Genomic DNA, 26,624 nt, shown 5'->3' with positions numbered 1-26,624 from the left:
GCAGGTATTTCCAAATAAGAGATATGTTAACACTATCCATATCTATAATTCTGCAATATCTTATTTTCAGATAAGATGGAGACTTAAGTTTAGATTTTAGTTTTTATCTTTTAGAATACCAATAAGGAAAAATTTTAGTTACCAATATGGAAAACAACCTCTCCCCTTCGGTAGGCTCCATGTAGTGATGGGTAATATTTACCCTTTCTGATGAAGGGTATATAAACAAACGGAAACAAAACACAAAATGACTGCTTCTAAACTGTTTACATACAGGGTCACTTAGGGTCCAACTTGTTCTGTCTCAGTGATGCAAAAAAAAAAAAAAGTAATCTAGAAATGTAATGCATTTTTCATAACAGATCAAAAAGTAGCTTTTAGTGTTGTATAAAAAGCTATTAACTGATTAAGCGCATGCTCTTACAAGACATCTGAACGGTTCAGAGTTCCTCAGAAAAATGGCACTGTCCCATTCCAATCAACTGCAGCTCCCTCCCACTTTGTCCGGATGGTCATCTCCACTGAGGGGAACCTCCTCTCTGGGTCTCCATGATCACCCCTTCTGGCCTCCCAGTGATGGGAATGTGTATCTGAAACCAAACATTCAGAATCCAAGCAAAAATCTGACCCTTTTCTGTCTCCTGACTCCTTCAATGCACTGCTAATCTATCTCATTCTGGCTCCTTCTTTCTGAGCTGCCTACCAAAGTCTCTGGCAGGTTTTGGTCCAGCAAGGTCAGAACATAAGGACACCAACAGTCTGTCGATCCTCTGTTTTACCATTTCCAGAACTATAACAGTCTGTTGATATTCTAACCATTTACAATACTACAGGTGCTCATTGCCTGCTTTGTTGAGTAACAGATGTCATTACTGAAATGAAAGCAATTGCTCTCAGTTTGTCAAGCTGTATTAAATCATGTATAATGGGAATAACCTTACCTATGGTAAGCACTGTAGTATTGCCTTGACTTGGTTGGCCATTATAGAAGCAGAGGTGAAAGTGATGTTCCATCTTCCAGTCGGACAGCAAAGATCGTTTAGTACTGAACAGAACACTGTAAGTGCCATTGATGTTGCAAACCCAAATAGGTAGTTTTGGGGTCTTTAGCATACTTCCAACCTAATATAACAGACAGATAAGATGTAGAATTGCGGTCAGTGTTAGGAAATTTCTGTTTTTGCAGAGTTCTATGATCATGGACCTCTGCTGCCTGCCCTGACCTGAGTTTTTTGTTACCCATACATACAGAAAATACAGAGAGTATAATGGCTAGATGCCATACCACAGTCTCTGCAGCGTGTTCTGTCTGCTCTCGGCTCCAGTATAGGTACCCCACGTCACCGCGGGTCAGAACACCATTGAGAGGATGCACCAGTGAGGTACCATGCTCATCATGCAACTGTCTTCCATTGAAGACATTAGGACTGGCACGGCCCGTCAACAACAGGTTTAGAAGAGCCTAAAGAATACAGATAATATGTCTCCTATTACTTGGCATGGTCAGAGGAGGATAAGAACAATTATAACATCTGTTGCAGGATTTCAATCAGAGAAGCATTTCATAAAATTTGCTTTTCTTAAACATCTTTATCCGATTAGTTTATTACATTTGGCAATGAAACTGTTTTCAATATACCACACAATACATCATTTATATGCTACATTTATATGATGATTTTCCCCCATTAAACACACTTTATCTACCTGGTGACAAACAAAGTTCCCCACACTGAAGTATAAGAGATGAGTAGTGGTGAGATCCAAGTCTTCTTGTAACCTTGGATAAATGGGAAAAAAATGAAAGCAGGCTTAGCATGTACATATCGTTATTTATTTATTTTTTGCCACACTAGTTTATATTTTTTATGACTTCTACACATCTATTACTTTGTTGAAACATTTTCTGTATTACAATGCACTGAGTAAATGTATTGCAGTTCGCTGAATGAAAGTATGACAACGGAATGAAGTGAGATTTCAGACTTTTTTATTAGCTAGGTTTAAATGTAACGGGCGGCTCTCAGTGCCATCAGGCTGCCACCAGAGGAGGGTGGGCGTGAGCTGGGAATTAATCAGTACTTGTCAGTCTGATCTCCCACAGGTGGCCTTTTACAAAACAGCTTCACAAAGAACATGCTTTGTGAAGTCTTGGTGTGTGATACATGTGCCCTTAGTGTGCTGGTAATTGGTATTTCTCTAGTGGAAATTTTCTATCAAGAGTCTCCAGTTTTCATTTCTCACTGTTCTATGAGAGACAGTCTTCTGTTGTGTTTGTCTAATGTGGTTTTTTTTTTTCTTCTGGGGTTTAGTCTTTCAGTTGTCTGTCTCCGTCTCAGTTGTTTAGTTCATCCCATCCATAGATTGGAGGCCGGGTCCCTGAGTTGGGTAGAACTGGGTTTGATCCCTGAATCACACAAGTTTACTGGGGCTTTGCTCCATTACTTTATTTTAATTAGAAGTGGCAGGAGGTTGATCACCTGCAAATCCAACCCATCTGCTTGGGTGAGCGCCTTCCCCTACTGTTTCCACTCAGCACTCCCATACTTTCTCTTACTAAGTTATTCACTCCCAAGTCCCCTCACTCTCACTGTAGAGTAGCAGGCAGTGCTGTGTGCTCTTAATCCCACTCCCTACGTTCAAACCCTGTTCCTGTGACCTGCTTTCCTTTTCGGTTTTGCCTCTTCTCCTCTCCCTTTCTCTGCTCCACCCCCATAGAGAGTCCACCTGGGGGTAGTCTGACAGCCCTGCTACCAATTAAAATAAAAGACTAAACATGTCTTGAACAGTTTCATGTCGTGAAACATAAATGATCTCTGATTATGAATATTTATTCCTTTTTTTTTTTTTTTTTTTTTTTTTTTACACAAAATTGCTGCTAAAGTTAAAATGGTGGCAAGCCATGTGACTGGATTATGGAACTATATGTAATTCTTTTAGATAGTACTGTCCGGAACTGCTAAAGGTCAGAAGGTCAGGCGTTTTAAGTTGTTTGTTACACAAAGCTGGAAAATTATTTTTCAACAAACATTCTTCAGAAGTACTGGAAGTAGTGTTCATGTATAGAGGCCCATAATAATTACATTAACACAAAGTGTTGTTAGGAGAAAACAATAATTAAAACTTTGATGGAGCATATGTGTTACCATTTGCATTATATGTACGTTCACCAGCCACTTTAACAGAAACAGCTACATTCTAGACTTAAGGTTAACCATAACCTTATCACTACACTCAGAGACTTTATTAAATGCACTTATATTAAATCTCTGTAAGAGTGTAATATTCATCAGATATGTTCATTTTCTGACCACATGACTACAGCTTATGTGGGCAGTTTCTGGTCATATGACCACTGCTTATGCAGCACTAAAGGAATGGCTGTTTTTGCAGAAGTCAGCTACAGCTCTGTTGAAACTCAACAGCCAAAGAAATGCAGAATCTCCTTTTAAAGATGTGGATACGCAACATAATTGACAGGCCAGTACTGGAAAGGCAGGGTTAGGGTTAGGGTCCTATAACAGACTTTTCTTCCAAACATATAATTTATGCACAACAGCCAGAACACGAGGACACTTTAGCCAAATATTACGAAAAGATTTATAACTTAAAATATCAGACCTTTCCTGACATGATGGCAGGGGGTTCAGCTAAGACAACCTGTGCAGGCAGCTGACAGGCTGTAGACTAATTGTACCTACAATTAGGAAGGTTTTTCTAATCAAGTTTCTGGTAACCACATAAAATAAAAAAATAAAAATTACACCAATGGTTTGAACAGGATATTCAGATGTATTTCAGTTTGAAAAGTAATTGTGTAATCTACTGCATAAAATGTACTTGTTTTTGGTAAGTTCTCAATAATGGCCTCAGACGTTTAGGCACTAGTGCAGATCTGAAGTGGGAGTCAGTCACAAGCAGTAAAGTACTATGACTTACCGAGCCATGGACCTGGAGAAGATTAGGCTATACAGAAAAAGGATGACCCCATGGCTTCCCTCCTCATTGAACTTAACAAGAAAAATTGGATATTTATTAATTTAATTAATTGAGAAAGCAAACAATTTTATTTGCATTCAGCTAGAAAACATTGCATCAAATATTGTAAAAAAGCAATACTTTTAATATTTTTATAAATATTACAAATATTGTAATAAATACAAATATTGTAATTAAAGAACAAAATCAAAAATAGGATTAAGAACATGATCATAAAATATATTTCTAAAATACTCACACATTGAATATGTTCACCAATGAATATCTTCATTTTTTCTTTCTTTTTGAAGATAAAAAGTTGCAACTAAAAAAAATGAGAGTGACTCAAGCAACCTGCTCAAAATCATATTTACAGTTCAGGGGTTTATACAACTCAGACATGCTATTTGAAAGACACTGGCATGGAGAGGTAAAAAAAAAAAAAAAAAAGTACCCTTTCTGTGAAGTTGTCCGGTTTGTAGTCTAGACAGGGTGTAAAACAGTGCTCTGATGTAACCAAGGCAACAGTGGCAGTACAGTTCTCACCAGCTTTCCATAATATGTCAGCTAGTGCAGTAGCTAGAGCATTTTCCTGTTCTCTCTCACTCACCTTCCCCAAACTGAAAGACAAGGATAACAACAATGAAGTATCATTACAGAGTTAACCCCCATCATACACAATCATCACTGATACAGGATAACCTTATCACAGAGCTAACCCCACTATCACATATAAAATGGTGCTGCTGGACATATTAACATAAAACAAAAAAATATTTTAAAACCATTTATTACAAATGACTTAAAAATCAGGATATTTTGCCTGTTTTATTTGTTGATTGACAAAACCTATTTGCCAATCCAAACTATGCTATATGTATACATGATGTAAGAATTTGTTGGTAAATATGTGGTTGAAAACACCTTCAAAAATAGTTACACTATATAGCTAAAAGTATTCGCTCACCCATCCAAATAATTGAATTCAGGTGTTCCAATCACTTCCATGGCCACAAGTGTATAACACCAAGCGTCTAGGCATGCAGACTGCTTCTACAAACGAAAGAATGGGTCACTCTCAGGAGCTCAGTGAATTGTAACGTGATAGGATGCCACCTGTACAACAAGTACAGTTGTGAAATTTCCTTGCTACTAAATGTTCCATAGTCAACTGTCGGGGGCTTTATAACAAAGTGGAAGCGACTGGGAACAACAGCAATTCATCCATGAAATGAGCGGGGTCAGCAGATGCTGAGGCACACAGTGCGCAGAGGTTGGCAACTTTCTGCAGAGTCAATCACTACAGACCTCCAAACATCATGTGGCCTTCGGATTAGCTTCATGGAATGGGTTTCCTTGGCTGAGCATCTGCATCCAAGCCCTATATCACCAAACATAATGCAAATAGTCAGATGCACTGGTGTAAAGCATGCCGCCACTGGACTCTAGAGCAGTTGAGACGTGTTCTCTGGAGTGACGAATCACGCTTCTCTGTCTGGCAATCCAATGGACATGTCTGGGTTTGGCGGTTGCCAGAAGAACTGTACTTGGACAATTTCATGCTCCCAACTTTGTAGGAACAGTTTGGGGATGGCCCATTCCTGTTCCGACATGACATGCACCTAAAGACAAGGATGAGCGAGTTTGTTGTAGAAGAACTTGATTGGCCTGCACAGAGTCCTGACCTCAACCTGACAGAACCCCTTTGGGATGAATTAGTGTGGACTGTGAGCCAGGCCTTCTCATCCAACATCAGTGTCTGAGCTCACAACTGTGCTTCTGGAAGAATGGTCAAGGATTCCCATAAACACACTCCTAAGAAAGCCTTCCCAGAGGACTTTATAGCTGTTACAAGTATAGCTCACATCATATTAAACCCTATGGATCAAGGTTGGGATGTCACTCAAGTTCATATGCGTGCCAAGGCAGATGAGCGAATACTTTTGGCAATATGGTGCATGTGTAATAGACAGTGAATTTATCTATCGTTGGGGATTATTGTGAACTTGTAACGGAAGTCTCGCAATCCCAGCTGTCCGCCACCAGAGGGAGGCGACGAGCCACAAACCAGGAATTAATCAGTGCTCGTATAGCCAGATCTCCCTCAGGTGGCTGCACTCCTATATAACAGCTGATATTAAGGCGACTCTTTGTGAAGCCTTGGTGTGTGCAATATATGTGTGAAGCGCACTGGTAATTGGTAGTCATGTATGAATGGTCTCAACAAGCAAGAATCTACTGTTGTCTTTCTTACCTGTTATCTCATGGTTTTCCTTTGTATCTGTGTCTCTTTGTTTCTTCTGGGGAGAGATCCCTTCACTATCAGTTTTTTCTCTCAAGATCTACTATTGCAGGCAGTATCCCTACATGAATCATCTGTTTAACACTTGTTTGTCTGTCCCTTGTTGGTCTTACAGTGGTTTGTTAGTTGTTTTTTGTACGATTCTCACTCTGTCTCCTCTTTAGCGTAGTTGGTAGAGTCAAGCTTCCTGACTAGTGTGGAACCTGGTTTGACCCCTGTCCTGGACAAGTCAAGTGACCTTGGTGCCTCTTTGTTTTTTGTTCTGGGGTTTTCTTCCCTCGAGTTACATTCTCTCTGGTTGGGTGAGACCAAAGCTTCTTTCTTTCCCTATTGTCATCACCAAGCACTCCCCTCACCTACCTGGTGTACTCAAATTACTTTCTCCTTCCCAGTAGTACAGAGGGCAGAGTGTGCTGTTGAGCCCCTACTCCTTTAGTTCAAACCCCTTTCCAGTTATGTCTTTTCAGCTGGCTTTCACCTCCCTTCTATACTCCCCTTCCCCTAAACCTAACTTTCTACACTCTCCTTCCTTGTTCCACATAACCTGCATTTGGGTGCATCTAAAAGGCCTTGGAGTGCTCCTGGAGTGTCCACCAGTGGCACAGTCTGTTGGGGTGTTGCACTGGACTGATAACTGGACAGCCCTGCTGCCCCATTACAGAACTTCTCTGTTGATGGATGGTTATTATAAACTTATCTGGGCCCCTGAGTTTTCCTGATGTATAATTTTAGGTAGCATATATAAACACTGTGCTAGTTTCCACTGCTATGCTGATGATGCTCAGTTATATGTCTCAGCCAAACCACAGGACAAATATCATCTTGGTATTATTGAGGAATGTATAAAGGGCGACAGACACTGGATGTTGAGAAACTCACTCTCTAATTACTCAATGAACCTCAATGGTCTCCCAGTCACGTCTTCTCTAACAGTTAAAGGTCTTGGAGTGATTATGGTTCCCAGTCTCTCGTTCGAAGCTCATGTAAATAATATTTCTAGAACCGCCTTTCTCCATCCCAGGAACATTGCAAAGATGAGGAACCTGCTCTCCTCAGATGATGCAGAAAAGCTGGTCCACGCATTTACCACTTCCAGGCTGGTCCACGCATTTACCACTTCCAGATTGGTCTACTCTAATAGCTTACTATCAGGCTGTAACAGTAAGTGCCTATACGAGGTCCAGCTAGTTCAAAATGCAGCAGCAGAGGTCTTACAAGAACTAGAAAATTTTATCACATTACTCCCAGTAAAATTTCATATTGATTATAAAATACTTCTAAGCCCTGAATGGTCTTGCCCCACAGTGCCTTAGAGCTCCTAGTGCATTATGACCCACTATGTCTGCTTAGATCAAAAGGTGCAGCTCTTTACTACTACCAAGAATAAGAAAATCTACTGCAGGGGGCAGAGCCTTTTCCTATAAAGTTCCCACACTATGGAATAACCTTCCTGTAAATGTTCAAGACACAGACACAGTCTCTGTACCTATCTCTACAGTCAGGCATTTTCTTAACTACTACCCATCTTGGGTAAAGGTGTAGATCTGGGGGTCCATGGGCATTGAGAGTTATGGTAAACTGGGATTTTATGATGCTGTCACTTCACCTCTCTTTTGTCTCTCAAGTTTGTTGACTGACAGCAGCGGAGTGCTGATGTTCCAGGGTGCCCTCATGCCTGTGGTTCCTTCTTGTTCTTTCCTTTTAGCTGTGCTGCCATAGCTAGATCTTCCAGAGTCCATCTTTCCACATTAGGGAACTATAATTTACACACCCTCATACCTGGACATGCCTAATCTTGTCTCTCTTTCTGCTGAGGTACACCTAACCCTGATGTCATGATGTTACTGAGCCTCAACCCGTCTCAGCTGCCAAGACTCCACCCCTTGATGTCCCCTGCTGTAACCCACCACACCTCCACTTCAGCCAACTACTTCTCTACTGATGGACGGTCTTTTGTTTCGGACATGCACACATGAGGAATGGAGTAGGACAAGACACTGAAAACCGGACTAGACATTGATTGATTGGATTTTTTAAAACTATGATTTATTTATTTTTCTCTTTCACTACTTATTCTGCTCCTTATTGTTTATATTTTTTACTATTGTAGTGTCCCTTGTATGCCAGAGGATGATGCCTCCCCCCCCTTTTGAGTTTTTGTTCCTCTGTAGGTTTCTGACTCATCTTCTAGGGAGTTTTTCCTTTCCACTGTCGCCCTTGGCTTGCTAAACTGGAAACTTGGACTCGGACATGTGTAAAGCTGTGTTGTGACGACTGTTGTAAAAAGTCCTATATAAATACATTTGACTTTGACTTTATGATGAGTACTTATTATTTCTGTTGACTGCAGGTTAAATAAGGACTGGAACATGCTATGTAGCTATTTGATCAATTAATTGATTCAAATGTGCTTTAAAAATAGATTAGGGTAGTGAATAAAGATGGCTTTACTGCAAATGAATTGTAAAAACAATATATTACTATAGCTGTTGAATACCAGTATAGCTAATAGTAGTGCAGATACACTTTGTGGAATATCTATATTTTTAAGAAAGTTAAATACCTGCAAAATTTCAAGTCTTAAGGATATGGGGATGAAAAAGGGATAGAAGGATCCAAATTCAGTGGGTTTTTTTTTTTTTTTTTTTTTTAATGAGAATACACAAGGACAGAAGAAAAAAAAAGAAACGAATAAAACCCAGATGGAGAATAGCAGTGGGGTTGTGTTTAATAAGACTAGGGTTACTCTGGCTGTCCCAAAGGAAAAAAGACTGCATTAAACAGTGAATAGACATCTCTGTAATAAAAATCAAGGAATGACAAAGAAATGATAATGGCAGGATAGAAGTGTGAACCAAGTCAAGAAAAGTCTTACATCTTCCACCTCCAGCAGTGAGCTTGCATGTGCATGAGCAATGTCAGATATCATGTTCTAGATTGGTAATGAAATGGCTGCAACTGAAAATCTACTTGTTTCTAATGGATAAGAAAGGATGCATATAAATAATTAATAAAATGCAAGTGCTTATTCTTTGCAAAATAAATAAAATATGATCTGGAGTGATATCACAGTTGGCCCCTCCCTAGCATCTTATCACGGTTACACCGTCTCATGTTTTGTTTCGCTTTATTTCCTTGTTTTGGTTTTCTTTATCTCATTCGTATTACATAATTAGGTCTCACTAGAACATATATACACACAGCATATATTTCATGCCGCTGTCATGATATTGGTGCCTGGTTTTTTGGTGTGTTTATTTCATTGTTCTCCTCATTATGTCTAGAATTCATGTTGGTCATTTATCTGTTTGGCCTGCCCTCATTATATGACCCTGGACTGTGAACATGACCCTGATTCTGGACTTGCCCTTAATAAATTTCACTCCTTTCGACACGCGTGTCCACCTCACAATCGCTCCACGTTGCAAGTGGTTCATGTTGCTGTCCATAAGTGTGTAGCATATTTTTCCTTGTCAAATATAACTTGCATGCAGTAAGGCCTATTTTTAAAAACGTAATAGTGCCTAAGGGTCTGAAGGATACATGTAAGTATCAATAAATAAATAAAGTTATTGTAGCCAAGGTAGCTTTGATTCCCTATAAATGTCATTGTGTTTATCAAATTTTAAAAAGTGAAAAAAGATATAGCTAAGGTGTATTCAATTATCACATACCACAAAGCTTGACTTTAAGCATCAATGGGATTGAACACCTTTGGATTAGAAAAATAAAGTTTTGCCATGGGTCTGTTAATACTCAATGAGCTCACCTATCAGTGAGTTTTTCCCATTATGCATTTAGGTTGTGTAGCTGGTGAAAAGCAACTCTCATGCCTGACTCTGAAAACCTTAGCTGCCTGTGTGAGACTGTGGCCCAAATCACCATGTAATCACATCACATACATAGAGCAATTCAATATGGAGATTTGTATTATGGTTGTCACATTTTTTTTTTTTTTTTTTGGTGGGTATATCCACCAATCACAAACGCAGATCATTTAGCTAGATGTCAATCACCTGCTTATTAGCTCATTCCCTTCACCTGTCACTTGTTTGTCTCTCCCTATTGAAGTTCACAGGTCCCTATTCCTGATACCCTGCATTAGCCTGCTATTATGGAGAAGGTCTGTTACTTTTGTTTTCTTGAGTTGTTTAAGCAAACCATGTTTGCTACTCACACCAGCACTTCACTCCCTGCTTTTCTTGTCATCAGCCATGTCATAATGGTGACATAATGGTTGTGTTTAAATTTTGAGAAATTATCTTAAACTTCTTTAAGAACTCTTGATGGACTTTGTATATATTGGTACACTTTGTAGAATTCTAAAGTTTGTGTGCACTTTGTGAAGCACAATACAGTTCTGAATGTGCTAAAGCTTAAAATGCTGTGGAGAGTATATTGATGTCTGTGACTGCTATACTTACGCCTCCATGTTGCAGCGTTCTGGGTCTGCTGACTGGGTAAAAAGCAGGTGCTTAATAATATGGGCCTGGACAGCCATTTGAATAGCACGGGGTCCACCCTATGGAAGAATTATTCAGCTTTTATATGGAACTAGATATAATGGTAGTATTATAATATCAGTTATAGTATATTTGCTTTCCATGTTAATGGACTTTCCTTACTACTTATAATTTTGTGGTTGCCATGGCTCCTGCTAATACATTGTTATTCTACAACATGGAGGAACAGTGACCTTTTTAAAAGAATGAACTGGTTTAATTAATGAATTTAAATTTTACAAGAATTGATGCCTAATGCTAATGGTATCAACTTGGCAACGAATCAACACCTTTGCCAAAACAGAATCGGATGTAGCTGACATTGTCATGAAATATGAAACACGTAAAGCTGTACATAGAACTGTATGACACTTCTTTCAAAGTAAATGTTTTCTTTACAATATCTTATCAATTTATATATTTTGAAGTGTACATACCAACATTAATCAAAGATTGAACAATATTGTATAGAGAAACCTTATTTCAAGTCTGGTTAGAATTAACTTAGCTCAAAAAATGCATCCCTTGAACTTTGTTCATTATCATTGACCCTGTTTCAACAAAAGGGATACCGAGATATACATTTGTGCCAGTTACTGACAAGTGGTGTGTTTGTTTCACAGCTGCTGGTTCTATATAGAACGGGGCCTCTCTTTTTGTATTCTCTTTGTATTTAGCAGTATGTTAAGGGCAGGCAAATGCAATTGATTAATGGAACATGCAAAATCTATGGCCTTCCATCTCAGAAGAACAGGGAGTCTAAACTATTTGTGGTGATGGATTGCTGCTTTTTTTTTTTTTTTTTTTTTTTTTTTTTTTTTTTTTTTTTAAAGTTTGAATAAAAATGTTTGCATACGTACTGTTACAACTGGTGGCTTTTAAAAAAATAAATACTTTTTTTTTTTTTTTTTTTTTTACTGGACTATGGCCGTGACTTGACAGGAAGTCATACTTGCCTTTTATAGTAGTGTTCTCACCTTTTCTGCCTCCAGAGCATAGGACAGGGCTGAGCAGGGCTTCCTAAACTTAAAGAATGATTTCTTCCATTCATAGCTGAAGATGTAGAATGTGTTTCCAAACAATATCTTTCTCAGACTCTGAGAGAAACAAAATCAAACAGGCTTGTATATAACCTCTATTAAACAAATTTTAGAGCAAAGGGCTGATGAGTTCAAGGTAGACCTTGTGCTCCTGACATGATCAACATAATGCATTCATTATTTGTCACTTAGGATCTTTCTTTGCATTCTCAAAATAGGTTAACAGTCTATATTTACATTGCATTACATTGCAAGTGTATCTGCTATGAGACCCAGAGGTTGTCAGGTCCACTAGGTTGAAGTAACGGGTTAACTTTATGACTTACCATTGCAAGTTCAGGCAACACTGGGTAACCACCCAAACTAGGCGAGATGGAGAGAGTGCAGGGGACACTGTAGGGAAGCATCAACTGATGGGCGTAGCTTTGGGGTATCTGGGCTGAGGGAGTTCTAGAGGCATCCTCCGAGTCTTCCAAAGCTTGAACCCCTTCAAAAGATCTCTAAAGGAGTCGATCTTAATGTCTGTCTACTGCATCTATACCATATAGTCAATCATCACAGAAAATATTTTAACAAATATTTGTACTTTGGAAAACGAAATTTTGTTTTGTCCCCCCCCCCCCCCTTTCTCAAAAGGTATCTGAAAATAGAAATTTGGTGGAATACGCCTGTCCCTTTTAAGACAGTCTGGGTTGGGTATCTTTAACCATTTAAGACAGTCTGCAAGGGGAATAAAGACTTTCAAAGGCCACTGCTAATTAGTGGGCAACTGATATATCGACCTAGAAGATAATCGGACAGATAATGCCATTTTGATATAATGATGCCTGCGCTCACAAGGCCGATAATCATAAAACGTCTACAAGGACAACGCAGGCTGCCCAGTCAGTCTGACTGCTGTGGAGCGATGTTAAAGCGCCCCCTTGTGTCAATTTCGCTATTCTACGGGCAGACGTCAGTTGGTGCTGTGAAATTGTGCATGTCAGTGGAGCGAAAACAGTGAAACGTTAACATCTTTCAAAGCTTATTATACTTAATTTCTCGCTCTTAACATGTACAATATTTACTGTCTAGTTTGAATCATGTCATTTAGTGAGAATGTGAATACAATTGTAATGTTAGCAAGCCTTTTAAGCTTACAGGGATTCTAGATAAGTTTCTGCACTCCCTCTCTCCCTCTGCATGTACATCACCTTGGAATAACTAATTATTTTAACTATATGAGAGAGACTCTCTGCTCAATCACATCGTCACCTCTAGTTGGTGGTTAGATGATATGAGCAGGTGTGCAAACCCCCCCCCTTATGTGAGAGCTTAGACTGGTTATTTGGCTTGTAACCAAGTCTGTCAACAAACATACAAAAATATGCTTCAGGACAGTTTTAGAAAGGGGATGAACAGGTTAGAGCCTGAACTAGAACAGTCATGCACCTTGCTGTTTTTAGTACCCGTGGACATTCATTTAGTTGGTACGTGTTTTATATAGTGCACTGCAGAGAGAGTACAAACGGACAATGTAGACAATTACTAAGCAATAACTATTTATAGCTAAATAAGTGATTTATATTCAGCAATTTTGTTCCATTTATGATCGTTAATTAAATTTAGTTGTGATATCGGTCTCATGTCAGCCATCAGCCACACTGCTTTCTAAATAGCAGCAGCAGCCCTTAAAAAAAATCCATATCAATCGACCATATTTAATATTCTAGGACCTTTCGAGGACCAGGAAAACAGGTTAGCATTTTTTCTCAGTTTTACATTGTTCTCTCTCTCTCTCTCTCTCTCTCTCTCTCAATTAAAAAAAAAGTCATGGCTAACTTCCATAGACATTGAATTAAGATACATAATTCAAAAACACATCCAGACGCAGAAATTCTGATTCATGACACAAGCATTTTTTTTTTTTTTGGTAATAACAGCTCACTCACATCCTGTATCTGCTTAACGTCCTGCTGAAGCAGCTCTATGTAATCGAGCCTTGAAGGTTGCAGTGTTGTGCTCGCTAGCACCTGCTTATAGTCCACCATGGCTGGTATTAGATGCACCTGCTGATCGCATGGAAATTCACTCTGCACATAATTCATAATTCCAGTATTTGGTATAGAGAGACGTTGGGGGGGGGGATAGACAAAGGGGAAACTCTCTGGATTAGATTCATGAATAGTGTCCACACCCCCTGCTGTGGCCCCCAGGTCTGTTTAATGGATATCAAGTTGATGACAAGCATCCTACGGACGTAAGCACGCATTGTGATTGGACAGAAATGACGAGGCGTTACCTGAGCACACTTTATCTAAAGGATCAGTTATCACATTGTAAGACCTTTTAACCGCATTAAAGAAAAGGATTTAAAAGCCATTCTCCATCTGTAGGTGACATGTTATAGACTTTACCTTAGTTTTGCTGTCAGGAAGAAACCTTTTGGAGAGGAGTTTCTTCTTTTTGCTGCGAGGAAGGTATGGTAAAAAAAAACTGCATATAAACCTTAAATAACAGCATTAAAATTTTGTTAGATTTAAAATGATTTAAAATGCTGTTAGTGTTGCAGTGCTCTCCTCCTTGTGGTAGTCTACGCATGTAGCCTACTGCTCTGTAACCAATAGTTATCTGCAGTTATTTCTCCCTCAACACTTGAAAGCCACAATTTAAAGAAGGCTATATTTGTTTTCCAGTATGGAATGTAGTAGAAGCTGTCAGGGAAAGTAACTCTCCTGTGTTTAACTAATTTAACTTAAACACAGGCATTGCGCTAACACTAAAGTGAAATAATGAGGCCAAAGTTGAGTTGCAATTAGAAGCTCCCTTGGATAAAAAAAAAAAAAAAATGCATCATCTCATTTTCATGCCCATGATGCTCTGCAAAAAATCTCAAAGTAGGGTTCCTGTATTTTCTGACATGTATTGATGGCAATGAGTTAAACTGAAATGTTAAATTTTCTCAGAATATCAGGAAAGCAACAGAATAGTTCTATAAACACATTATAACTAAAATTGCCCAGGACTACATTTTCTTCAGAACATTTTGTATAGATACCCGACACCCATAAATGTAACAAGAATAATTACCTTTTGTTCTGTAGGCCCCCCTCCCTCCCCCCACCTTTGAATCTTGGTTCTTCTCAAGGTTTCTTCTTCATGCTCTAGGAACTTTTTACTTGCCTTTTTATTTTTTTCTTCACTGGGGGCATGGACTCAGACATATGTAAAGCTGTTTTGTGACAACTGATGTAAAAAGCTGTATATAAATAAATTTGACTTTTCTGTTGGTAAGAGACCAATGTAGTAGCTCACTTATATATTTATGTGACCTTTCTTCTAATCCAAACTTTCAGTCCCACAGAAAACAAGTGAACCCTTTATTCAAATCTACATGACACTAAGCACACCTGAGGGTAAGTGGAAGTGCACAGGCCATGTATGTGACTGTGACCTGGCTGAGTATGACCAAGGACAAAAGTCATAGACATGATTTTAATTATACACAGGAAAAATGTAGAACTAGTTTGAGATTAAACTTGTTGGCAAAATGCCAAGTTCCTTTTCTTTTTGTTTTTCTGCCACTCACTGTTCATAGTAGCCTATAGAACTGGGTTAGGGTTAACCATAAACCTAACTCTAAACTGGAATGTACTTAAATCGGTGTAGAATTACTTTTTTTTTTTTTTTTTTTAGCATAATAAACTGTAGCATCGGAGGGAAAGGAACACCAGGGAGTACTATTTCTTCCAACAGAAATGCTCTTTATTTAACAACCATAACAATAAAAATAGTTAACAAGCGTATCAATGACAAGGAAAGGACTGACTGCTAACTGGGAAACAAAAACCCTACTCATTTTATTCTAAAATATAAACTCTCCTGAAAGCTGTGTGTTCATAAACCTGATGTATCCAAGGTTTTAATTGAAGTGGAACTGAAGGATCCCGTAAAAGGATTAAAGAGATTATTCATAAGAGTGACACATTTGAGATTTCCCATCTCCTTTTTAAAATGCTGCCATCTTTAACCTGTAGTTTTACATATTAAACTCTTTAAATGCAACCCACCTGCACTCTGAACAAAAATCAGCAAAGGTAACTTACTGTTCACTATGAAACTAGCTATCTTGCTAGCCAAACAGTACAAAATAGTCAGCAATGATTACAATTTCAAAGGCCTTATAACTTTGCTGCCTCTAGAATTGGGTTACCCTAACACTCTCTAGGAGGTAGAGAATCATTCTTAGTAATGGATCAAATTTATCTAATAAAGATTAAAGTATAACCGAGATGAGATGCAGTTTAGATGTTATTGCATAAATATATAAGGTCTAAAATGGGCATAAGAAACATTTGGTGGAAGAGCTAGTGACAGATTGCAAAACTCCCCTTCTTGGCGATCTGTTGCACAAATATGGGCCCAGAGAACAATAACTCAGGGAACACTAGTAGGAAATGGTGTTGCCCATATCGATACAGCATGCATGCAATCTGTCAACGCTATTTGTTGGCTCTTGGCCACACCCACAGGCAGTGAGTCATCTATTAAATTCAAGGCAAACCTTTAACCTCAAAACTAAGAAGCAACAAGTGTTAAATGTATTCAACGAGTGTAATAGTCACTTATCATACACATTCAGTGTTTGGTGAAAAAGATCAATAAAGGGCTTTTAAAAAGCATGTTATTTACCAGCTTGATCTTACACTGAAAATGTGATATTTCTGGGAAAAGGTGCATTAGCACTATGCATCGCACAATTAGCACCTCTAGAAATTAACAAAGTGTAACTGACATATTTGCCAATTGTATGAATAATAATAATCATACATGAGATGCATATAGTGCTTTTCAAGAACCCAAAGACACTGAATATTAGCATGAATTTACCATAAACTTCTGTTCCAGTGAAATATAAATAAGGTGACCAAATGTTTTCTGTATCAGATAATAAACAAATAAAACGACAAAGGCTGATGAGTGTCATAACCAATGAAATTAAAATTACTAAAAATAACTTCAGACCCATTTTCAATGTTAGGATGATAATCACAAAGTTTTAAATAACTGAATCCATGTGAACATGCCTAGAAGAGGACAACTGTACCAAGCACATTAACTAGGTTTGAGGGGGGAAAACCACCTCCAGTGACCAGACAGGCAGTGGTGTTCATTGGTTTCATCCTGCAGAAGTATACATCAGCAAACCCTTTGGAAACACAAAAGTACAGCTGAAGTTCACTAATCATCATTGTAGTGTACAAGATTCTTTCATCAGAAGATAGAAAATCTTAGACCATAAGCATCAAGAGTGTCAAGGGAATGCAGGAAAAGCCTAATTCCCAGTGTGACACATGGCATCATGGACTCCCACTCTAGACTGTAAGATTTTAGATCTGTCTGTTACTGGATCAAGGTTGGAATGTCCAGCAGAATAGTTACCTGTAACATGCATCTTTATTAGCATGAAATGATTCACTATAAAAAGCTAAGGGGTATCTCAAAGACAACAGTCCACAGGTGAGAACCAAGGACTCTGGAAGGGGGGGGGGGGGGGATTTTTTAATGGGTTCCTACATTCTATTACAACAGAAGACTTTCTGTTGACTTTCCCTTAGCTTTTATGTTGGCTAAGGGAGTACGGATTACAGAGCACAAAGTACTGAGTGCAGAGGTGCCATTACTTATTGTAATGCTTTGTTTCCTCCTTTTTCATATTTATACATAAATAGATTTTCAGTGTACTTTTTTTTTTTTTACTGAGAAGGTTGGTAACACTTTTGCATTTACTTCTTTCACAGAAAAAATGCTAGATCTTGCGCAGCTATGGCACACTGATCAAGGTGTAATCCTAATTAATATAGTAATTAAAACTGAAATTAAACATCATCTAAAAATTAAAACAAGTTTTTTTACTTAATTCTATCAGAAAATCTAAATTGTTTTGTTAATACACCTTAATGATTTGTATTTTGAAGTGCAGTCAGACTATTCACATAACATTGCTGCTTATCCATTAGTTAATCTAAACAAGGATATGTTAGATTCAGAGTTTTATCAAATGATTCCTTCTAGTAAGAGCATGAGATTAAATATCAATAGCAGATATTCGTAAAACAGATAAGTGATCCTTGGTATATTGTTTTTGTACTAACCACAAAATAAATGTAATTGTTACCAAGTGTTCAACATTACTAGTGTAATGTTACGTAGACATTCAATGATTCCCATTCTCTAAGTTACATTTATAGTTTCTTTACAACCCAGCTGATTAAATGTATTATTTTTTTCCAACAGGCATTTCCAATATTGATCTTTAAAATAAAACAGGATCATAAGTCTGGCTGAAAGACAGGGACCCTCCAATGTGAGATGTGACTCCTCACAGAGCTAGGGGACACTCCTCAAACACAATCTCTCTTGAGAGTGGAAAGATTCAGTTTAATAGGCTCAGGGGTGCCTTGATTGGTCAGCTTCAAACCTGAACAGCTGCAGCGTTACTCCTGTTAAGGAGCTGTGACGCTAACACTGTGGTAGGACAGGCCTGGTCAGTACATGAGATCTGCAGCTCCTGTATTTGCCTCAGATTCTTTGGCCTCCCAGAAGGGAAACTGGACTCCCGCCAGGCGGATCAGTAGGATATTGAGGCAATGCGTGAGGAAAACTAGGAATACGAGCCAGAAGGAGTATTCAAACTTCTCAGTATATGTCTTGTAGACAAAGTGGCCTTCTTTGTAGTTAGCGATGCTCTCTGACAAACGATGCAGTTTGACCTCAGACACGTAGAGTATTAGGATGAGACAGCTGCACACACCTGCCAGACAACAAGCATTCTGATTACAGGGTCATGTAGATCTTTAGTCTGCGTTATTTCATTATTTATAGTAGGACTTTCAGTATGTATTTGAGGAGTTAGAAATGAACCCTTTACCACTACACTGTTTGATTTAAACTTTGGTTATTGAATTTGAAGCACACAGAATGCTTCTTGTTGCTTCAAAATGGTTTCAAAGAAACAAGCATTGTTCTATAATGTATGCTCTTAATTACTTGCTTTAAATTTGTGGGCAGTTGTAGCTTAGTGGTTAAGGTAATTGACTGGCAATTAGAAGCTTGTCAGTTCAATTCCTACCACAACCAGGTTGCTACTGTTGGGCCCCTGAGTAAGGACCATTAACCTCAGTTCCTCATGTTTTTTGGATAAAAGTGTCAGCTAAATGCCAAAATGTAAATTTGCTTTGTTTTGACAGTAAACAAATATGAAACAATTTTGTCTGTATTATGTATTAAAACATATCATTTGTTCCAGTTTGTCAACATGGTCCAGACGTTGCCCTCCAAATACTGTCATTACATTGATACACCAGATAGCCTATTAAATTGGTGCTGTCCATCAATATATTTACAACAGAAACATTTGACACTCCAGATGTGCTGGCCAGCAGGGTGAAGTATATTTTCCAAGACTATTATTTTGCCTGCCAATCCCAACCTTCATCCTAAGAGGTTACTGAACAATACAGCGCCAAGCTTCAGAAATGGCATTTCCAGGTATTTGTGAGGGTGTGTGTCTGTGTGCACATGTGCGTTTGTACAAGTGAGTGTCTGAGGCTTACTGCTGCTCATGTTCCACATGTATAGGCCCAGAGGTCCATGCAGGGTTTCATATGGACTACCAAAGGCATTGTACATGAAAAAAGCAGAACATAGAGAAGAGAAGAGGATGAGCACTGCACAGAAGAAGAGCACACTCCCATGGAGGCTAACGGGGATCACATCCACCAGGTCAGGAAAAACTGTACAGAATGAGAGAAAGATGTATAATTTTCATTGCAATCCGTGATGGGGGTGGGGGGTAGGGGAAAGAGAGGGACAAAGGTAAATAATTAACGAATCTGTCATTGTCCAATTCTGACCAAGCAAGCTTTAATTAATTTGCATGACCGCGGTCAAGCTATCCGAGCTTTAGTGATTCGCGGCCTAGTCATCAACGCTTTAAAGCTAATGCGCCTATATGCACAGTTTTACGGTATTCCGCTGCTTACCTAAACCTAACGCTCTGTAAGCAAAGAGGAACAGTGACTTTCCTGCGTCTGGAACAGCTTTGGTGTAGACTAGCACACCATCGGGACAAGACTAGGACCTCGAGAAAGTTGGACTAGACATTAATTGCTTATTTCTTTATTTCTCTCTTACAATTATTATTGTGGTGACCATTGTAGGCCAGAGGAGTATTATTATTAATCCAACCTATAAGTAAACCAGAAAACAAGTGATATTGATTTTTGCATGTTATTTTAATCTCACTTTAATGTCTAGAAGCAGGAGTCTCTCTCCCTCCCTCTTCACTCTCCCTCCTCGCCATTTCTCAGTCCTCCCTTTGTGGCAAGTTACTGTTCCTTTCTTAGTATCGCACCTAAACATAATTTATCACACCTAAACTATTCTTGGCTCACGCTAACAGTTACCATGTCCAGGGAAGATAGATAATGCTAACCTAGCTAGCGTTAAGTTATCTTAACTCTACATGTCAATTAAGCAACATTAGCTACTGTAAGATCTGAGTCTTTATTAGTGAACATTGTCATGTAATATATAAACTTAATGAGAAATACATCAACGTTTGTATTAATCCTAAAATATCAAGGCCTCATTTTCTACCTTGTTTACAAATATGGATAAGATAAATTACCTGCGGGCAGTGGTGTCTAAGTGGTAAAGGTACTTGACTAGTAATCAGAAGGTTGCTGGTTCAAGTCCCACCACTGCCAAGTTGCCACTGTTGGGCCCCTGAGCAAGACCCTTAACCCTGAAAAAAAAAGCGTCAGATAAATGCCGTAGATGTAAATATTAGCTAGGTTAGTTGGCTGGCTAATTGGCTACCTAACCCAACTTACCTAGGGCAAACACTACTACAGCAAGGCTGCTAGCTAACAAAGTAACATGCGTTTCAAACAGTTGTCTTAGTATAATAGCAGACGTTTAGCTGACGCTTTTACACAAAGCGACTTGAAGGGAGGGCCTCATTAGGCATGTCGTTTGTTCCCCTTTGCGCTGTTAGACAGCATGTCCTTGACTGTGCTTAGTGACATTATAGCACCCAGAAGAAGCAGACTGTCTGTATGTTAAAGAAACTTATAGACCGTTCACCTGCAAAGGTCTCTGAACCATCTATGCCGTTCGTCATTTTTTTTTCAAAATTTTCCAGACGCTAGTAGCTCCTCCTTTTCCGTTTTGCGTTGCATTATGGGACCAGTGTCCATCCAAACCTGTCTCCTGGGTCTTTGAGTAGATTCAAATCTGACCATTTTAACCGGACTACATACTATATATTCAAAAACATTTAGTATTAGTAAACAGTATGCAATTGCGACGCAGCCCGCGAATCGCTAATGCGCGGATAACTTGAACGCGGTTTTGCATAGAAACATAATACTTCCGTTGATTAATTCAGTGATTTAATTAACTGATGCTTCAGAAGTAATCATTTAAAAAGAAACAATGATGCGATAAAATAGTCGTCCTAGGATATGACTGCGTAAGGAGGGGCAGCAAATATTCAGGCATGCCCAGATCCGTGAAGATTCTCTCGTTCATCATAGTTTAGGTGGACAGAATCTCTTAAATCTGAGATGATTTCAAAACTCATTAGAGAAGAATTCTGCTGCTAGTAGCCTGTCTGTTATAAACAGACACGTTCAGATTGACAGAACAACGAGGAAACCTGAATATATTTGGAGAGTTTTTCTGCATCGCTTTTAAAATGGTTAACTTTCCTTTACAATAAATTGTAACGAACATCATTCTGTGCAAGTACGCTGGCAGCATTGATTTGTTAATTCGTTGGTTTATTTGATCGATATCGCTACATAATTCACATTCGTGTAACCTCTAGTGTAATTATCAGAGCATAATTCGTGATTACATAAGTTTACGTCTATACATGGATACAAGTATTCTTCCATTAACACTGAAACAGCTACTCACAAGAGAAGGAAAATGGTCGTCCACCCAGTCCACATTGTTTCAACCTCTGTCCTTGGAAGAGTCCATAATTTACACTCCCGATGAATTTGTCCAGCTCAGGTCCTGTTGCATTGACCAGCTGAGCGCCTGTTGTGCACAGAACAGTTGCTTTAACCCAGAAACGCGTCCCCATGGCCGTCGCAACAATCAACACGCAAGCGAAACTAAATACCCCGCCAGCAGAAAATATAACTTTCTTTTGACGATTATGCATTATTTCTGAGAAGGCGAAGTCTTGTTCAGTCTCTTTAAAGATGCAGCATCTTCGAATGGTATTACACACAGACAGATGTGCAGTGTAGAGCTACGCTTCTGAACGCGCATGTCATCACTACCAACCATTTCCATTTAAACAAACAAGTAATACGCAGAGACTGTATAATCCCTCTAGGTTAATCTTTGCAGATATGGTTTGGACTATAACATGCCGTCTCTGGATAAAGTTACAGTAGCCTACTCGTTTTCTCTTTCCTACGTCTCCAAGATACCGGTTTGAATTTCCAGCACCTCAGGGGATAAATGACACGACAAGAGCCTCGTTGCCCCTGAGTTTAAGTTCGATTTGTTATTCCATAGAGTGGCTCTGAGCAAAATTTGCTTGTCTATTAGGATCATAACTGCAGCGTTTTGCAGACCATTGCACTGCGCAGAACCGAGTAGCCTGTACAAACAAACATGACTTATCAATTTGTCATTTGTCAAACACTGCACAACCCCAGTAAAAAAAAAAAAGTCCTAAAAAAAGTCCTAATGCCAGTAGCGTTAATACCAAAATGTTCTCACCGAATATGCCCTCTAGGCAGAACGCACGCTTTGCGTTATGTTAATGTTTCCATGCTACCTTTTAAATAGTTTGTAGACACATCACATTTCAGTACAGCACCAGTCGGTTCTAGTCGTGCACGTTTGCCAAGTGCCCATTGGTGAATGTATTCTCTGTAAGAATATCAAATTAGTTTAATTAATGACTTTGCCATTCGTTGACAAATCTAAAAGCAACTGCAATAACCTACAAAAGGCCAGTGAGCCACACAAGATAACTATACCAGTGATTGGATGATGATTTAAGAAGGGCAATTAAACTTGAAATTCATATTGTATGGAAATGCAAAACCCAATATTTTGACATTCTTTGCGACTGCGATATAACATTCATTCAGATTAGCAAATGACTACTAACAGAAATTCACTTGCTGCTCATCCATATAGCACAGCTGATTTTAAAGAGCGTTATCTTCATATAAAGTACCAACAATACAGGAGTCACGCTATTAGGATTAGGGAGCACGATTACCTTTCTCCAATGAAATTATGTAAACAATGACAACAGTGTTCTATACTAATACCAAACATTTACACAGAGAGGCTGTGCCTTTAGAACAAGCTATCTTCAAATTAAAAATAACACTCAGGTTTTTTTTTTTCTTTTTGCGTTTCATTTTCAAATGTCATGATTTTATCTTTATTGTTAATTACTCACAGTAATGTAATTACTCGTCACCTGATGGTTCTTTTTGTAGGCAGAAATGACCCTATTTTGGTATAGTACTTGGGCATTGGCCATAAATCTGATTAAAATCTATCCTTTACTATCCTTTTTATTAGGACACTACCCCTGGAGAAGGCAGTAACCAAGGGGATTACCCCTCTGATGTCCTCTGTTCTTTTTGCCAAAAAGCATTTTAGGCATTCCCAGAGGAAAGATCAAGAGAAGCCCCATTTTCTGAGGGCCTGGAAGAGGATCCCTTTTGCATGCCAAAAATCCTCAGATCATGTGCAAATTCTATGGAATTTCAGAAGTTGTGATTTTACAATGCCCTTAAATGTGTTTTGCGGTGTAGTAGTGGGTAGTGGGTCCTGGGGGTGTGGCTGCGACATTCAGAGGCGGGTCTGGGTGCACGGGGGAGATCAGTGGAGTCAGCCCTGACTGGTCAAGAGTCGCGGGAACAGGAAAGCCAGCATCCACTATGTGTGCGTGCACATATGTGTGTGTGCATATATGTGTGTGTGTGTGTGCGCTTATGTGTGCGCGTGCATGTGTGTGTGCATATGTGTGTGTGTGCGTGCGTGTGTGCATGGGTGCATATGTGTGTGTGTGCATAGCGTCTTTGCTGGGCATGACTGTGTGACCTCTTGGGCCAGGAAGTCTGTTTCTAGTTTTATTTAAACGGTCAAACTGCATGAAGTGTGCCCAGGCCCAGAGCTACTTTGCTGGGCGTGACTGTGTGACCTCTTGGGCCTGGAAGTCTGCTTGTAGTATTATTTAAAGGGTCAAATGTGATGGTGTGCCCAGGCCCAGAGCTTCTTTGCTGGGCATGACTGTGTGACCTGGAAGTCTAGTTGTAGTATGATTTAACAGGTCAAATGGTCTCCATTGTGTGTCCAGGTTTAAGGCTACTTTGCTGGGCATGTGATTTAGAGAGCGTTGGAAGTCTGGATCCTGTATTATTTAAAGGCTCAAGTCACAAGAAAGTGTGCCCAGGGACGAAGCCACTTTGCCCTGCATGGTTGATGTGACACGGTGGGCCTGGAAGTATGTTTTTTCCCATCTATCCGTTCACTTGAAGGGGGTCAAAGTGCCCGAACTGTGCCCAGGCACGGAGCTAGGTTGCCGGTCATCAGCACGTGCGCACTTCGACCCTTGAAAACATGAGCCCCAGGGGCTCGAGCTACCAACTGGCCACGAGAGCTGGACCCATCGGGTACGGAAGCCTTTCCGTCACGTGCTCGTTTTCCACGCCTTCAGCGCAGGTAGCCTGCGAATTTAAAACCGGTGCGCATTTTATTCTTTTCCCCTTTAAGCCTTTCATATCTCTCCGCTACTTTGGAGAAGAGAGACACACGCGGGCTCGTTGGAAAGCTCTGGAACTCAGCTTTCAGCCGGTGCTAGCGACGGACGTCGGAGTAGAAAGTCTGTTCAGGGCTCTTTGGAAACGGCTGCATCTCCCCTGTAATCGACTTCGAGCGGCACGCGGATCGGACCCACCGTTTTCACGCTACGATTTTTTAAAGCCGCCAGGGACGGGACGAACGCGTGGCAGGTGGCGTTCGTCATGGACAGTCATGGAGGTGATGCGCACCGAGTTGCAGGCCATTTGGACCTGGCCCGGCCTAGATGTGAGTATTCAAAGTCAGCGCGTTTGTTTAAACTTCCTCCTCCAATTCGTTGCAATTGCGCATGCGCTTCTCGCTCATCCGTCTGGAGCGAGGCACTTTATTGGTAAATATCTCTGGGCTCCTTGAGAGTAGAAAGCATATTCAGGGCTCGTTGGAAAGGACTGCATCTCCCCTGTAATTGCCTTCGAGCGGCACGCGGATCGGACCCACAGTTTTCACGCTACGAGATTTTAAACGTGGCGGGCGGCGGACAAAAGTCGCGCGCCGGACGTCTTTCCGGCTTAATATCTCTGCTCTCCTTGGAAGTAGAAAGTCTGTTCAGGGGTTGTTAGCCTCTGTTAACCTCACAGATGTACTATATCTGTAGCTTTTAACAGCAGGCTACGATTCACACCACGTCTCTTCTGCCCTCAGGCGGTTGTCGGAGGAGATGCCTAATCTGCAGGAGTACCTGGAGAAAGAGGACATCGAAAAGAAGCTTCTGAGCCAAACCAATGAGGAGCTGCCTTGTAAATAAAATATAAATATCTGTATAATATGTAAATAAAAGGAAGAAGTGGTTGTATAGTGTAGTCGTTTGATTATAAATAATCTCATAATTTTATCCACAAATTCTTATACCTTTACATAGTAACATTCACTCATATACTCAAATTCCATATGATACATAGAAAACGTCCACCATCTATTTTATAGTTTTTTCCTGATCAATAATAGAAAGAAAAAAAGATGAACAGCACCCTCTAGCGATGAACCTCAATTATTTCAAGATAACTGTAAAACATGGCTAGGTTAAATTGGCGTTAGAACAAAAAATGCTCAGATTAACTTGTGTCTTATGGCACGCAGCTGAGTTTAAAATTAAACACAATGAAATCAAATTAAATTGACCCAGCTGCAACTGGCTCAGCAACCACATTTGATTTCACTGATTGGTCAGTTAGCCAGGCTATACAAAACAGGCTATTGTTAGAAATTCTGCACATGTGCTTCGCTTAGCTTCACATCTCACACTGCTTATAATTATAAGATAACGTATCCACGTTCGTAATAACGTTTTCTGCCAAAAATGGTGAGACTGAGCATAATAAATAATAAGACAATCTGAGCACTTAGTCCACATATTTCTAAATGAGAAGAAAAAGTTCTTCCAAACAATATAAAGCACACAATTCTATATGGGAAAACAGTTACATTTGTCATTAAGAGAAGCACTACTTATTACACAAATGTCAATAACTGTCCTAATATTAATAGTTCAACAGTCTTTCTCTGTCTATTATACGCACTGTACACATGTTAAATATCTGCCTTGAAATTACAATGAAATGACTTCCAGGCGCACTGAAAATTGTTATATACACACAGACACCCCCATACCAACATAAGCATAGTGCAACTCTATGTTTACGCACCAGAGATTGAGTGGGCAAGTGCGTGTATATGCAAGTTTAAATTATTATACACAAATGTAAGTAGTAGGCTATTTATGTGAAAATGTTTCATATGTATGTACAAGTAGTGTTTCCCTGATTTCTCCCTAAATGGCCCCTCATAGTTCAGCAGTAATGAGGCTAGTTAGATTTTGCTCAGAATTAAGTACACTTTGGGATGTTATACGTATCACAGTCTCCGGTGAGCCGTACATGGTTGATCAATCCAGGTTGAGGTAGAGTCACT

General features: G+C 39.5%; 2 protein-coding genes and 1 long non-coding RNA gene across 5 annotated transcripts; 1 reads left to right on the top strand and 2 right to left on the bottom strand.

Annotated features, from left to right (window-relative positions):
• Positions 1-6: 6 nt before the first annotated feature.
• On the bottom strand, positions 7-13,909 carry mindy4b (MINDY family member 4B). The gene is made up of 11 exons (XM_027027670.3): positions 13,754-13,909; positions 12,149-12,322; positions 11,760-11,879; positions 10,705-10,802; positions 4,433-4,598; positions 4,238-4,303; positions 3,940-4,010; positions 1,708-1,780; positions 1,286-1,462; positions 942-1,122; positions 7-590 (listed from the first exon to the last, which is right to left on the bottom strand). Exons 1-11 carry the CDS (start codon positions 13,907-13,909, stop codon positions 451-453), a joined length of 1,422 nt encoding a protein of 473 aa, XP_026883471.3. The 3' UTR covers positions 7-450.
• Positions 13,910-14,120: 211 nt separating this feature from the next.
• Positions 14,121-25,509, top strand: LOC113588482 (uncharacterized). The gene is made up of 4 exons (XR_003411854.3): positions 14,121-14,281; positions 15,158-15,217; positions 19,443-19,586; positions 25,359-25,509. It is a non-coding gene; the product is annotated as an uncharacterized LOC113588482 (long non-coding RNA).
• clrn1 (clarin 1) lies at positions 15,554-22,404 on the bottom strand. Of its 3 annotated transcripts, none has more exons than XM_027027677.3 (3): positions 21,789-22,404; positions 19,418-19,597; positions 15,554-17,010 (listed from the first exon to the last, which is right to left on the bottom strand). In XM_027027677.3, the coding sequence occupies exons 1-3, from the start codon at positions 22,039-22,041 to the stop codon at positions 16,889-16,891; spliced, it is 555 nt and encodes a 184-aa protein (XP_026883478.2). In that variant the 5' UTR covers positions 22,042-22,404; the 3' UTR covers positions 15,554-16,888. The 3 variants fall into 3 exon arrangements, with proteins under 3 accessions (XP_026883478.2, XP_026883477.2, XP_035390392.1); XM_027027676.3 differs by having other exon boundaries at positions 15,554-18,615; positions 21,789-22,402; XM_035534499.2 differs by lacking the exon at positions 21,789-22,404 and adding an exon at positions 20,952-21,076 and having other exon boundaries at positions 15,554-18,615.
• Positions 25,510-26,624: the final 1,115 nt, after the last annotated feature.

Source organism: Electrophorus electricus, chromosome 17 (assembly GCF_041902795.1).
Source record: "Electrophorus electricus isolate QZ-2024a chromosome 17, ASM4190279v1, whole genome shotgun sequence".
In the NCBI taxonomy this organism is placed as follows: domain Eukaryota; kingdom Metazoa; phylum Chordata; class Actinopteri; order Gymnotiformes; family Gymnotidae; genus Electrophorus; species Electrophorus electricus.
The sequence above is the reverse complement of the archived record's forward strand: the minus strand, read 5'-3'. Positions and strand labels throughout refer to the sequence as shown.

What these genes read in the sequence shown, in the direction of transcription:
- mindy4b (XM_027027670.3), bottom strand. Translation starts at nt 13,909, where the DNA reads ATGAATTATGTGCAGAGTGAATTTCCATGCGATCAGCAGGTGCATCTA. An exon ending in ACGTTAAGCAGATACAGGAT is followed by an intron (nt 12,323 to 13,753) that starts GTGAGTGAGCTG and finishes CGACTCCTTTAG; the next exon opens with AGATCTTTTGAAGGGGTTCA. An exon ending in AACACGCTGCAGAGACTGTG is followed by an intron (nt 1,123 to 1,285) that starts GTATGGCATCTA and finishes CTGTTATATTAG; the next exon opens with GTTGGAAGTATGCTAAAGAC.
- clrn1 (XM_027027676.3), bottom strand. Translation starts at nt 22,041, where the DNA reads ATGCATAATCGTCAAAAGAAAGTTATATTTTCTGCTGGCGGGGTATTT. An exon ending in ACGACCATTTTCCTTCTCTT is followed by an intron (nt 19,598 to 21,788) that starts GTGAGTAGCTGT and finishes CATTCTGTACAG; the next exon opens with TTTTTCCTGACCTGGTGGAT. An exon ending in CATGTGGAACATGAGCAGCA is followed by an intron (nt 18,616 to 19,417) that starts GTAAGCCTCAGA and finishes GTTGTCTGGCAG; the next exon opens with GTGTGTGCAGCTGTCTCATC.